Below are 15,326 nucleotides of genomic sequence, written 5' to 3' on the forward strand. Positions count from 1 at the left end.
GTGAAAGGATAATTTATTTTTTAATGAATTTGTAATATTTAGAAATCATGAGCACATGGAGAAGTGCGGGTTTGAAGTGAGTTCTTCTCGTATTTTCATCATTCATCATGTCTTTGTCCCTTTACTAGTAAACAGAGCTAAAAGTCCTTCGAGTCTTAGAGTCTTACATAATCACCGTAAAATGTTACATAACTAATACCAAAAGTGCAACTATTTCTTATTTATTGCACACTAGAGACCGTTCACTATTTCGTATGCATGGAATCAATCTCGCGGGAACTCCGGGATAAAGAGTAGCCTATATGTTATTCTAGGTCTTCAGCTACCTACATATCAAATTTCATCGTAATCGGTTCAGTAGTTTTTGCGTGAAGGAGTAACAAACATCCATGCTGACATCCTGACATACTCACAAACTTTCGCATTTATAATATCAGTAGGATAGCTTAACTACCAAACAGTTTAGGGCAAAATTGTGTATGGTTCGCTAGTTTTAGAATTTCGATCTGCTTAAAGTGCAAGACTAACAAATTACCTACACTTCCATTTTAGATATTCATAGTCAAAAGGTATAGTTTTTTCTGATTTAATCTTTTCTTTAAATAAAGCCGCCTTACCTCTCGTGGTATTTCAGCTACGTGAATTATTCCAACATCGCAGCTAAGGTCCTTCGCAGGGCCCTTAAAGCGGATTTGAAAGCAGACGCCGCTAAACGTGACCAATCCTTCATAAAATGCAGTTATTGGTCCAACGGCACTATGCTTCGTAAGTCGTTTTCTTTTTACTACGCTTTTTTAATAGAATAATAAGATTACAATCTGCAAGCTAATAGCAACTACTAACTAGAAATAACGTAAAATTTATGATTATTGGTGCGTTTGACCTCATGAACCATAACATTCTACATCTAAGTAGGTATATACATACATACCCTTAATAATGCCAAAAATATGTCGGTTTGAAAAACTTGACATAATTCTGGAATTGTTGAGGGTAGACTGTGTGTGAGAGACCAGTAATTACACTATTACACTACCGTAAGATAAGTTTTTGCATAGACGAAAATGCTTATTCCCTTAAAAATGATGACGGTAAAGAGATGATGTGATACTAATGTTTCGGGAACTAAGTACACTGCATAAATAATAAGAGTACGTAATAGAAACAATCACAGTTACTGCGAAATTTCAATATAACTGTTATATACAATTAAAACTGTTATATCAAACTTCGGTATAAAATAGTCTTACTAGTAGTAATTTAAAAAGAGCATGCTGGTCCAAAAGTGCATGAACTTTTTTATAAAGAGAGATAATTTAGAAATACCCTTATAGCAAGTTTCAACTGAAACTATAAAAAATATATAAAATGCCTATAAAATCTTGAAATAACAATCTACCAATGCACTTCTGACCCCGCGCGTACCTATTTATAGTATTTTATGGCTAATGCAAACATTTTATTTTTAGCTGCTGGTGAAAAGCCGCCTACCACCGGAGGAGAAGCAGGGAAGCCGGCTGGTTGATAGCATTGGTTACAATAAAACACAAACACTCCTTAATAACTTTTATTACTGATTTTACCGAATACAAATTGTTCTATCATTAAAAATATACACTTCACTTATTTCTTAAAAAATATAAATAAAACTAGATTTTCCATATACATAAAAAAACTGAAGAGAAAAATTATTCAACTTCGTTGCATGGAATTTTTGGATTCAGATAAATATAAAAGTTAAGTGGGAAAGTTATGGGGTAACACTAAAACATTCTAACGCTATTAAACCATTAAAGGAATGCATCGTGCATTCGATGAAAGATACTGGTTTCGCAATAGTTTTCTTGATAAAACACCTTGTAAACCATAATCTATTTGATAAATTTAAGGATTATTAAAATTTAAGACTGAGCCCCTGACTTGATGTGGGACCCCTTTTTAGTTTGTTTCACTAACTATAATAGTTCAAGTCGCAAAGCATTGTCAAATAACAAAAAAATGTCTTCTACAGCTCATATTAGTAACAGCCAATCCATAAAATTTATCTACTTTAAAATTTATCTATATTATAATATTTAGCAAATACAAAAGGACTACTTAAAAATATGAAATGAATACTAAAATATAAGAACTATAAGACGAGATAGCAAGATGTAGTCTCCGGGAAAAAAGGCGTGATTTTATGTATCAAGAAAAGTGGGTCTATTCACTTAACGTTGACATGGCATGGCTTACCTAGCTCTTTTTATTTTTAGCTCTCGTTGAGAGACAGGTAAGATTAACGTTAATGGATAACCCCGAAGATGCTGGATCTTGCTACGAAAATTAACAGTTTATAACAGTCACAAATTATTGTGAAATCAAATTCCAGTGAGCTTTTTTAATTATTAAGAAATATCGCATTCTGATGACAGAAAAAGCTTATTATTAATTCTTAAGGTTTCGACACATTTTCAGTTTTGTGACATAATCGGCATAATCGACGGTTTTAAACCAACAAATTGAGATAATGTATGTCCCTTTATTTTATTGGTTAATTGATTTACCTTATTTGCCATAATTACCTCATTAACTGTAAAAACTATGCATTTTCTTTTTTTTAATTGGTTTGATTAATATTGATAGATAATATTATCATAAAAAAATAATGTTGCAACTCTATTAAAAAAGGGTTACTTTATAAAAGTACCAGTCAAATTAGTTCATCTACTAAAAATATTTATTTCTTTATGATTAGCACCATTTCAATATTTAGTATTAACCCTTACTGTCGCTCGCTGCATTAATAACAATACGTTGAAAATTCTGGACAAAATAAGCGGGTTACTTCCAATATTATCCCTGAAAAATTAAACTCACGTGGAAATAACGCAAAACAATAAAAGTATACAATATTTAAATAAATTATCTGAAGAGAAAAAGTGATAGTTTTTATCTTCAGATAATTTTAAATTTGATAGGACATCATTCACTAACATAAAAATAGTAATTTAAATTTTGAAGGCACGCATTACTTGAAAGCAGTGACAGAAAAAGATTATATTACCAAACCTCACGGGAGCAAAAATTCGATTTCTAACTACCTGCAGAGCACCAAACGCCCGTCCCAGCGGTCGGTCCTTTGCTCTGTGTTAATTAGATACGACTACTCATGTAGAATTCGGAATAATAAAAGACTACATAGCGTGTGGGAAGTAATGGTTTATGAGTCGTCTATTGATGGTAAACACCACCACCAGTTACTGTAACCTTTTCACTTTGCATTTGGCATGCACAGAAAACTGTCTCCAATTTAGTGCAATAATCTGATTGATGACGATCTTGTCCTATTTAATCCGAATATGCTGTTGTCTGAATTCAACAGAGATGGTTTTGGTGTAGCTCAAATATTTATTTATATGCCTCGCAGGACTTCCCTATTGCTTCTAAGATTGTTTCAATTTATAAGAAATTATGAACTTCTGTGTTCCGTATTAAATGTCGACGATAAAACTGAGTGGGTTTCTGTTAAAAGAAATAGCAAAAGTATTTTTTTTATAACTCTATCGTACAAATTGGTTGATGAGAATGGCAAATTATTAAATTTTTTCGCTTTACACTTTACATTTTAAAGAAACCCACTCAGACTCGACTCATCAGCCATCAGGACGTACTGTGAAAATTTAACGAACAATTTTTTCCGATTCCGATTCCTCCTACTATTATCCTGTTACATCTTACATTCTCTAGTGGAATCCTACGCCTCGCCTTCGTCGGCGCTATCGGCTACTGTATCCACGACCTGCGGCGTAGTGTCCGTGCGGCGTCGGCACTGAGGCAGCAGACCATTGTACTGGGCCGTGCCGAGGATCAGAACAGCGAAGCCCAGTAGGTGTGGCCAGTGGAACGACTGCCATCTGAGGCCGAGGGAGAACATCCAAATCACGAACGTCCTGGAAATAACAATAATTTTTATATACACCTTGAAATACTATAAGCCGGCGAGCTGGCATTGTTAAAGCGTTACAAACAAACATACATATAATATAACAGTTTCACAAAGACTGAAAGGCCACATTCAGTTGTATAGCTTAAAGAATGAAGTTTCAAATAGTAATAGATTGCCAGAGCCCGTTGTCTAAAAGAAAAAGCCCAAGTTTATTAGCCGTCCTTTTTTAATGTGTCTAATGAACCACATGGCACTCAACAGCATGGCAAGTATTCTTTTTGATTTTTGTCCTTCGAAGAAGAAGCGTGATATTGTGTCCGTCTTATTCCTTCTGGCTATAGATCTGGTTACAACCTTACCACTCTTGAAAGGAGCTCGAGGTAAGTGCTTGTCACGAATCAACTCCCATCTGACCTCAGGGACCTAACCTATATTGGATCATGGTTGCACATCCAGTTGCCTGAATGATCATGATTCCTCACGATGATTTGTAGAACAAACATATTTCTAGTCTTATTAAGATTTTTATGGCTTTGTTTGGCAAACTTCAGATTCCATCAAATGGCGTCCAAAAACCTACCTGATTGAATCCAGCACCATCCTGGTGGTAGCGGACATCTCCTTGGTAACGCTGATGCCGGCGAAGTTGAAGAACGCGATGGAAACCACCGTGCCCAGCACTGCAGCCAGCAGTAGAGGATTGTTGCCTGAAACGGGAATCTGATAGTTAAGTAAGGGCTTTATAGGCACGGTAGCGAGTCACTACATAGTATAAAGCAAAGTCGCTTCCCGCTTCTCGCGTCTGTATGTATGCTTATATCTTTAAAACTACGCAACGGATTTTGATGCGTTAATAGAGTGATTCAGGAGGAAGGTTTATATGTATAAATTCTACCTGGACAAAGCCGGGGCGGGTGGCTAGTTATATATAAATCTGTGGTCAAAAGTCGGAAGGCGGACCCCGGACCCCAAGGCACCACAGTGAAAGGTGTAACCAGGAACACGCAGAAACAAAATAGTGTGTATGTGAGAGAGGGTTTTAAGTGACTTGGAACAATGGAATAGCATGGTTCAGATAACATAAACTTTTGTCATATAGCAGTGGTACGATATGTCTTCTATTAACATATAATTAAGAGGTCACTGACTAATACCTATACATACATAAAATCACCACATTTTCCCAGCAGAGATTAAGTCTTTCCACTAACTGATTTAATCCACATATTAACGCAGAGCCCAAACCACTGGGTCTAGAGATTTGACATTTAGCATGTAGGTTTCTTACGTGGTCTTGCACCCCTAAGCCAAGGATCTAAGAGAAGATTTCACAGAATTCACGCGGGAAAAGAAATTAGTAGGGCTTTTCGTTTTACGGGGACACAACCGCGGGCGGTGTCTAGTTTTTTAGAAATTGGGCACTCAACGGCTTTCGTTGAATTGTTATGAATGTATAGTTCAACTGGCTTTGTCCAGCGGCTGCATCCACGTGAGTAGTACCTTCTGTCATTTCCCATAAGAAAGAAGGCCTTATGAATAAAAAAGTTAAAGGAAATCAGTTTAGTGTGTAACCGTACAGAGGTAACAAATAAAAAATACTTTCGCTTTAATAATATGCAGTATTAATGATAGCAGGATCTGCAAATAATGTCTGTTTGACGCCAAAATAAGTATATAAAGAAATAGGTGACAAACTACATACCTATTTGCACGAGCCCGTCAACCGCATCCTCGACCGTGTTGCGTGCGTTGTGTCCGAAGTGAGGGGGCGCCGGCACCCAGTAGAAGACCACCAGGAGACAGGACAGCACGGAGAACCCGAACACTCCCTCCCAGCCCACCGCCTGCAGTGGGGGGATGTTCAGACCTGATGGAGAAACCCTTGTAACAATATTATTACGAGTCGCCTGTTGAACTAAGAGGTGAATATAATGCAACGTAGTTAGGAACGCGTTGACAAAAAATGATATTTAGATAAAATTCTAAAGTATTAAAAGTATACATTATTTATTCGGGGTAGACCTCTTAGAATTGTATTTCATCTCAGATCATTATTTGCAAAGACGCACCATTTGTCAAATGGCAAAAATGAAAAAATGGATCCTTGTACCAATAATAATCAAAATAGGTTCGTCAGGGACTAGGACCTAACTGGAGCACAAACCGTAATTTTTGTGTTAGGTGTTAAAAAGAAAACCGTATTTGCTTACTGGAGACGTATTTCTCCTCGTACACCATCTGGCATGCGGTGATGACTTGGGCTACGATGATGAGCAAATCTCCGGTGATGATGCTATTGGGACCCTTGGTCTGGTCATCCTGGAATATGGCGTCCGTTGCGCCAACTACCAGCAGACCGATTATCACGCACCCTAAAATATGTTGGAAAAATTAAAAAAATATGTCAATACAAATACATGCGCAATTTATTGTGTATAATTTGTCAATACATTATTGTAAATCGATAGCAAACATTGAATCTTTATGTATAGTACACGCTATTGAAAACTTATCTAGACGGTTTTTGATGAAACATAAAAAAATACGATGGTGTAGGTATGATAAACATTTTCATAACGTAAAAATTAGAAATTAATTCCAATCGATACACTTATCTATGCATACGAAGTGGGGGGCAAAAGCAAGCATAACAATCAAGCATCATGTAAAAAAAATTTTTACCCACTGCAAAACACACGTAGGTAAACCTTCTTTAGAAAGCCTTGGCATAGGATTTAAATGCTTTTCAGCAACTTTTTATTTCGCAGTGACCAAAAGAACCCGAGACTACATGACTTTCACCAAGAGTTAATATTAAAATAGTACTTATCCGCAAGAAAAAAACATTCGCGTTGCAAAATTTGTTTAAACATAAAATATTTAAAATAAATGCTATCGTAACAGCAATATCAGCATTAGGAAATAAATTCATTTCATACAAAATAGTTACTATTTTATGCGATATGTTCTAATAATGCTTGGAGTGCATCGCTTGTTCTAAGGGTATCACCACATTTCTCGGAATTGGCATCAAGATACCGTGTGACGTAACATGATATTTGAGCAGTGTTTTGATATTGTGTGCTGGAATGCATTTGGAGTACTAAGTGTAATTGCATTTAAAGTACTAATTATATGGCATTGAAAATTATGAATAGATGTTGACTCTAGAATGTTATTTGGATGTTTACTGATTCTGGTGCTTTTGCTGGGGATCCCTAGAAACCAAAGTGGCATATGGTATTCCTGAAGAGCTTGTCTATATCTCCACCATTTTTTATTTATTAAAACTTTATTAGGTTAGGTTATAAGACATCCATCTACGCTCGATGTCGTGGAATTGAATTTTTTATTAAATATTAAATGGCTTTGAAGAGAAGGGTGAGTAAAACAATCAAATAGGTACCTACCCATAAAATATTAAACAAAACTTAAATTTATCGTAGCAATTATTCCTGATTTTTTTTAAATATGAGTATATTGTAATCATATTTTTAAAAAATCAGGTCAATTAGTCTACAGTGACAATGTAGACGACGATGTTACATGCCTATCCAAGGGAAACTCATTAATTCTAATCGTCATTGCATTCTTAACTATTTAGTTAATATTGACACAATACGTACACGTATAGAATACTTTTGTTGTAATTGCTATTTGCAATGATTCATCGTAATGGGGGTCATGTTGGCTTGATCGAGATTTTATTGAGAGCTGTATGATTCATTACGATGATAAAGCCTATGTTACTTTGTATGTAACACATTATATTTACATATACCTATCAGCAAGTCTTTTGTGATATTTTAAGTCATTGGAAATAAAACCATATTGTTCTGTCATGAATTAATTAAGTACTCTCTTTGTAAAAATTAATTATGTATTCAGTGGTATTTAACCATTGCAACTGTTAAAAAAAATTCACATACATACATACATGTCACGTCTTCATCCCTTACGAGATAGACAGAGCCGACGGTATCGAAAAGAATATACTCGTATGCGAAAAGGCTTTATAAAGGAATTGAGATGCAGTTAATGTGTGGTTGCTAGCCAATCGTCTAAAAGAAGAATCACAAGCCAATCAGCATCGGAAGAGAATCAGCGGGCAATTTTCTTCGTTTCCAAACAAGCATGGAAGTATAATGAATGGAATTTTAAAATGACAAAAATTACCATGGATGTTTGATGTTACAGTGGGTATTGACAAGTTTTGAAAACAATTCCCAGAAGCGCTATTGTGACCGCTTCTTGTAGTATCAAACATTGCTTGTAAGAAGTCATAGTCAAAATATAACAAAAGTGCACCTGATGCGCAATTCGAACATTTTTATAAACATCTATCAGAACCTCTTTGTTTTAATTAGGATAGTTGATTTTGCCCGCAGCTTCGTTTGCTAAAATGTATCATGTGTAACCTCGGCTTTTCAACTTAATTAAAATTTAATTGAAATCGGTTTGAGATTTAACCGTGGAACCGCAAAATGACCTAGCTAAGCTGAATGACCTGATTTATCGATAAAAAAAATACATAATAAAGGAAGATTTAAAAATAAACATAATTACCTACCTTCCATTGAAATAATAAAAATAAAAACAATCGCAGAGCAGAGCAAAAGCAAGCTAACTTCATAAGATTAATTTTACGAAAACTATGGTTTTGCAGATTTTCGACTCGTGTCCGCCACCCTTACTTAGTCTTACTGTTGCTTGAAACTCAAACTGAAAAATATTTATTGCTTAACTGTGTAGACATGTGAGAGGAAATATATTTGATAATAACAACAGTTTGCTCTTTCAGACGTTCAATATTTTTTAATAATTAGTTATTAATACTAATGTTAGTATGACTCATCTTATGATAATAATACAGACAATCATAATATATTGTAATCAAATACAGTAAATCTAATACTTTTCGATTTTAAATAATCAAGTACTGGCCCTGAAAATGTAAAAGTCTATTACTGTAAACTTTTTTACAAGTCTACATAACATCAGTAGATATGAGTAAAATAGTACCTAGTACTTATATGAGTTCAATATCCTAATCTATGTATATTATAAATGCGAAAATGTAAGTGTAACATCTTGACGCGTTATCTTCTGAAAAAAAAAACCTATATACTTTTGTAGGTAGTATTTAATGCAATTTGATTGGACTTTCCAAGTTTTCAATTAAATTGATTGATGAGGTAAAAACATTTCATTAATTTCATCGGCATATCAATCTCAATTCTGCGAAAATCGGACAAGCAATTATCCGATTGCAGAATTTTGTCAGGTCAATCGTCAATCCATCAGTTCAATATCGCGGAATCGAATGAAATTTAATTTCATCAAGTTCACCCGCATAATTCCGTGATTGGACTGTTTAATGTATGTGTGTGTGTACGATTGTATTATACGCCACGATATGAGTACAATACTACCATACAAATAGACAGTTTACTGGAACAAAATTAATGCGGATAGGGGCACATATTTCGATAACACACAGAGTGGGCTAACACAACAATAAAATACAAGTATCCTAACAAATATTATAAGTGCGTATGTTTATTTGTTTGGTTGTCTCTTCACGCGCTATCTACTGAACCAATCTTCTTGTCATTTTGAAGGGCATAAGATAAAGGTTTCATCCCAGTAAAATTATGTTAGCTACGAGTATAAAACATGTGCATACATAGGTACATGTAACAAAAAATGAACTTTATTTTTCTCCACAACAATACAAGCCTGGAATGAGATGTTTTGTAACGTTTTCACCAATAAACAAAAAAGAACAGGACTACTCCATCTCGTTCCCATGGATGTCCTAAAAGGCAACTAAGGGATAGACTTATGAACTTGGGATTTTTCTTTTAGGCGATGCGCTAGCAACCTGTCACTACTTGAATCTCAATTCTATCATTAAACCAAACAGCTGAACGTGGTCTATCAGTCCTTTTTTATACTATTGGATCTGTCTAGCCCGCAAGGGATATAGACGTGACTATATATATGTATGTATGTTTCATAGTTCTGGCTTATACAGTCACACAATTCGCACTCTACGCTAGTTAACATTGTTTAAGTGAAAAAAAAAGATTACCGATTCCGGCCCACTCCCGTTTTAGGATGACTCTGTTGAGGAAGGTCATTGACAGCATAGCGACGAATATGATAACCGAGCCCCGGCACATCTGGAAGCTGCTGGCGTAAGTCAGGGTTAGGCCCACGTACATGATAGAGGTCGCCACCTGGACACGAGATGGTAAATATATTAGTAGTTAGGTATATTACATAAATAATCTCGTCTATATTCCTTGCGGAGCAGACAGAGCCAACAGTATTTTCAAGACTGATTGGCCACGTTTAGCTGTTTGGCTATGTGGGAGAATTGAGATTCAAATAGTGACAGGTTGCTAGCCCATCGCCTAAAAGAAGAATGTGAGTTTATGAGCCTATCCCTTAGTCGGCTTTTACGACATCCATGATAAAGAGATGAAGTAGTCCTGTTATTTTTTTCTAATGGCGCCAGGAAACACACGGCACTAGTTATTATAGTTATATTATTTATGATAAAAATAGTTCTGGCGAAAGGTCAGGTCAAGAGAATCCGAAACCGAGCTTGTATTGAGTTATGAATTCCTAAGAAGCTATAGAAGTATGCAGGGATAGTAGCAAGTGGAAAGATGTAGTCTCTGCCTACCCCACCGGGAGAGGCGTTTATGTATGTATGTGTGTGTGAGTGTGTGTGTAATAACAAACAGCTATAGGTAGCCCCGAAGTACGTTCGAGACTTGTATTATGGGAACTTGCTCAATGATATTATATTTCATAATGAAAGGAATAGTATCAAGTTTTCCTGAAAAAAAAATGTTGAGATCAAAAAGAAAAAAGTTTAGTAATGTTTAAACAACTTGCAAAACATGTGTAATATCTAGTACAACATTTGAGACATTTGAGAAAATAGAAAGGATTTTCTATTTTTTCAACATTGCGTCTACATTTGTTTCGATAGTGTACAGTGATTATTTTCCCGCTGTTAAGTTAAAATTAATTGATATGCTGCGGATAGGGCACGTCCGGGTTATCACAACATTCACAATCGACGAGAGCCGCTGTTTTTGACTCGGCGCCACATGTTACCGTCAACATGCCTTAACCGAATAAAATAACCGAAAAAAAAATTTTACTGTGCAGTGATTTTACAAAAGTCAGCCTCAGGAGTCACGTCAATATTCTACCATCACTGTGATCGAGTAAAAATTTCGAACATCGAGAAAATTGGTTCCCGTCACTCACCATTTTTATATAGAATTCGTTTTGTAGTTCACGTAGTACTGTTCACGCGAAATGATGAGACCACCTATTTATTATTGTATCGCCGTATTTGAAGTTATAGTAACTACCTAAGCAAATAACAGACAGCTGTAAGTGGGACCGAAAATGTTGTAGAAAATCGCCTAGATTCATGCCACTTCAATTGGCATTTCATATGTAACCATGACTTTATCTTACTGTTATTTTCGTATCACGGTCATTAATTCTTCTGAAGGAATGTCACAGCCAGAACGAAATGGTTGTAGTTTAGGTAGGGCCTACATATCTCAATATATAAATGATTTGGTCAAATGTTTCTATAGTTACAAAATTATTTTCTTGCGAGTAGGATTAGCATTACATAAGTATGATCCACTTGCAATCATAAAAGTTAATGGGTTTTTATGATAACAAAGAATCCATATTGTGTTTATGCTCCCAACCAACATTTCATTTAATCAAGATCACTTGGAAAATCTTAAATTTGTGTAGAATAGAATAGAGTAGAATATTGATTACACTGGCAAACTCAACATCCTACAGCGAGGTGAGGTATTTAATAGCCGCAAAGTAACTACCAGACCGTACACAAAATAATTCCGTCTAAGCTGAACGACTGAATGTGGCCTATCAGGTCTGTTAGCTCTGTCACTGACTAATATTATGTTACATCCATGCCTTTGCATAATGCGTTATATAAACTTATATAACTTATACAGGTAAAGAATTCATAACTTTCATGGTTTGTTTGTATGGGCTAATATTCGAAAATATTGAAATGATAAAAAAATATCTTACAGCATTTAAAATGCATCGTCTGTTATAGGCTATCATTTTTACATTCTGCAGCAGTTTGCTGCAGAATGTAAGTGAAATAGTTATTATCCTTTAGTTAATATCCTAAGCCATAGTGGTGAACATGCTTGTCATTGTTAAAGTTGTTTGAAATGAAACTTTATAAAAGAAACATATTGGAAAATATTCTTACAAGATCAAACATGGCTGCCGGCATAAGAATGAATGGGTTGAAATTCTGGTTGCCTTGCACAAGCATGGGTCCGGAATCATTCCTCATGGTCAGCCGGTAGATGATCTTGAAGGTTAGCAGGCATAGCATCTCACCCAGAAACATGGCAGCCGCCTAAATGATACAATAATTTCAATTTGTGTTGGTAACGGAAGTAGAGAAAAAAATATAACAAATACATAATATTCTCATTTTACAAAATTGCATAAATTTTAAAGGTATACAAATCTGAAACCTGAAGCAGCTTAAAAGAAAAAAATATAAGGCAAGGGACATCTCAGAGATGCATTAAAGACTTGAAAATTGTAGATTACTATAAGATTACTATACCTGAAGGAAAGGATGTTCGAACACTCTTATGTTGCCATCTGAGCCCTTAGACTCTATCTTATCCGCCCATTTTGTGCACAAAGTGTTAATGGAGCCAGTCACTACCATCATACCTGCCAAGAATTTCTGGTACTTTGTCCACGCCATAGTGTATCCTTGCTTAACCTAAATGTGAGAATCGTCATTAATAACTTATTTTTAGTAAAGTTCGTACATAATTTTTTTTAGCTAACTACATTACGCTCTTAGCTTTTTATAATAAAAGATAAAAAGTAACAAAGACATTAATAAAAGTCTCTGACAGAGATATGTTTATTTAAATAAGGTAAATAATGTTATAAAGCGATAATTTAATGAGAAAAGTTTCTTACCCGTTTTATATGCAGTTGGTTAAGGTGGTGAAGGAAAACAAATTCAACATAAACTTGCCGAGTCAATGCCAACGAACCGTACTCGATTGCATACCTAAGAAACTCCGTTTAAAATGCAACTGGGATGCAATTATTTCTCGGGCACAATACTAGTTACCTACGTATAACCTAAATATAAAAAAACGATATTTTTATCACATTTAGGAAAACCTACGCAACGCAATAACAATAACAAAACACACAGAAGGCAGTACATTCAATAGTTCGACACAAACATCAAACCAACATAAAACAAGACAAAAAAAAATCTGGTGTTCAATGTTACCAACTTTTAAAAGGGCAGTACAAAGTCTTAGGAGTTAAACACAAATAATGTTTAGGAGCTATACAGAAAAACTTGACTCTTCCAATCCAGGATCCAGGATTTAGAGTGGGGGGCAACCGGGAATAAAGTCATAAAAAAAGATTTGCTTTTTGGATAGGAAAAATTTTAGAGACACGTTAATAAATAGTGCAATATGGAATAGCTGTGATATAAAAAAATACGGTTGAATTAATATTGAATTGATAATAAGAATAGAAAAATCAAATCTTGAACGGGAGGTTTGATCATCTACACTAATATTATAAAGAGGAAAACTTTGTTTGTTTGGTTGTAATGAATAGGCTCAAAAACTACTGGACCAATTTAAAAAATTCTTTCACCATTCGAAAGCTACATTATCCACGAGTAACATAGACTATATTTTATTTTGGAAAAAAATAGGGTTCCGATATATATTTGGATTTTTCGGACACTTATTTTGCGTACACTGCCTAAACTACAAAAGATAGAACCATAAGATCTTATAAATATCTATAAAAAAGTCCGCGACACACTATACCTATCTATGTCGAGTGAGGCACAACAACCACATTTTTATTTAAAAATCTTGATTTTTTTTTTGGTCTTCATTTAAACGCGTTATTTTTTACTCATGCTATTAATCCTTATCAAAATAAATAATTTCATCAATAAGTACAGTTTATGTAGATAATATTTGATCATTGAATGATTAAAATTGGACGTTTGGTTTTGAAGTTGTGGTGAAATTAAAATATTACGATTTCTGCTGCACGGCCCGTTGCGAAGTGGTATTTAATATTTTAACTGAAACGGATAGAGAATTTTTCTTTACATTTTTTGTCTGTCTGTCTATATCTGACTGAATGATTAAGATTCAACTTGAAATTTACGCGGACGAAGTCGCGGGCAACAGCTAGTGTAATATAAATTAGTACAGGAGAATTTAAAACGTCGCCTACATAATGTAAAACTTGTATATTTTTCTGAGTCGGATACCATAAATGCAAAAATATGCTTACACTAATAAAAAAAAAAACAAAAATAGAGAAACGATGCAACTTTAATTGTTATTGATGTTGATTTTAGATTAGGTTACGGCCAATGGCTGACATATTTTTATTCAAATCCTTGAAACACATTAAACTTAAATATTAAATAAAACTTAGAAAGTTAAGATTCCGATATTTTTTTTTCAAATACTTAAGTTATTCCAAAAGTTAGTTAATTTATTAAGTTGGAAACTCCGTTCGTACAGGACGAGTTGTGCTGTCACTGTCACTCACTGCTCATCGAGCTGTCAACGTCACTATTGACATTGACAAATATAAGTTTTAGCGGCCAGCCCTGAAATTAGGCTACGGAAACTAGAGTCAGCAATAAGAAATTACAGCAATTTTATATTATGTATGCATGCATGCTTATATGATGCACATAGCTGTTCAGCTTTCATATATCAAAATCACACATCTGATGTGCAAGGTATGTACAAGTCAAAATGTGTTTAGATATTATCACATATTGAATTCTTCTTCATCCTCTATTTTTTAAGTTCAAAATTAAATTACCTATTAAGGTATTACCTATTTATACGAAAAAAAAAGAACTCTTAGAAGAAGCTAAATAAAACTCCCTACTTTATATTTTAGCTTGCTTATTGTGTATTCAAGTGTTTCAATTCATGTAAGAATTTATTTGTGATTTTTGCCGTTAGGTTTCAATTAGGTTTGCAATACATTTAATATGACCCCCCAGGGTGCCACATAACCATCACTTGATCGCATTATGCCAAATTTGATTATTTAAGAATAAATATTATTTCTGATTATCCGGTAGGTATTAGGTAGTTTCATTTATTCCATAGTAAAATATGCATAAACAAATGATCAAAGAGCCTTATAAAATATGTTTCCAGTTTCTAGGTAGGTACCTACTTTTTTTTTTATAAACCCTCAAAAACAAAAAGGGGGCCACAATTGCACCTTCTCTACCTAATTGTGAATTCCTTGAGTTTCGTAA

General features: G+C 34.6%; 1 protein-coding gene across 1 annotated transcript; it reads right to left on the reverse strand.

The window, feature by feature from the left end:
- Positions 1 to 1,553: 1,553 nt before the first annotated feature.
- LOC106133879 (solute carrier family 35 member F6) lies at positions 1,554 to 13,262 on the reverse strand. The gene is made up of 8 exons (XM_013333733.2): positions 12,965 to 13,262; positions 12,594 to 12,758; positions 12,225 to 12,377; positions 10,023 to 10,170; positions 6,139 to 6,300; positions 5,631 to 5,795; positions 4,509 to 4,635; positions 1,554 to 3,932 (listed from the first exon to the last, which is right to left on the reverse strand). Exons 2-8 carry the CDS (start codon positions 12,738 to 12,740, stop codon positions 3,737 to 3,739), a joined length of 1,098 nt encoding a protein of 365 aa, XP_013189187.1. The 5' UTR covers positions 12,741 to 12,758; positions 12,965 to 13,262; the 3' UTR covers positions 1,554 to 3,736.
- Between the last annotated feature and the right edge of the window lie 2,064 nt (positions 13,263 to 15,326).

This window comes from Amyelois transitella, chromosome Z, assembly GCF_032362555.1.
Source record: "Amyelois transitella isolate CPQ chromosome Z, ilAmyTran1.1, whole genome shotgun sequence".
Classification (NCBI taxonomy): Eukaryota; Metazoa; Arthropoda; class Insecta; order Lepidoptera; family Pyralidae; genus Amyelois; species Amyelois transitella.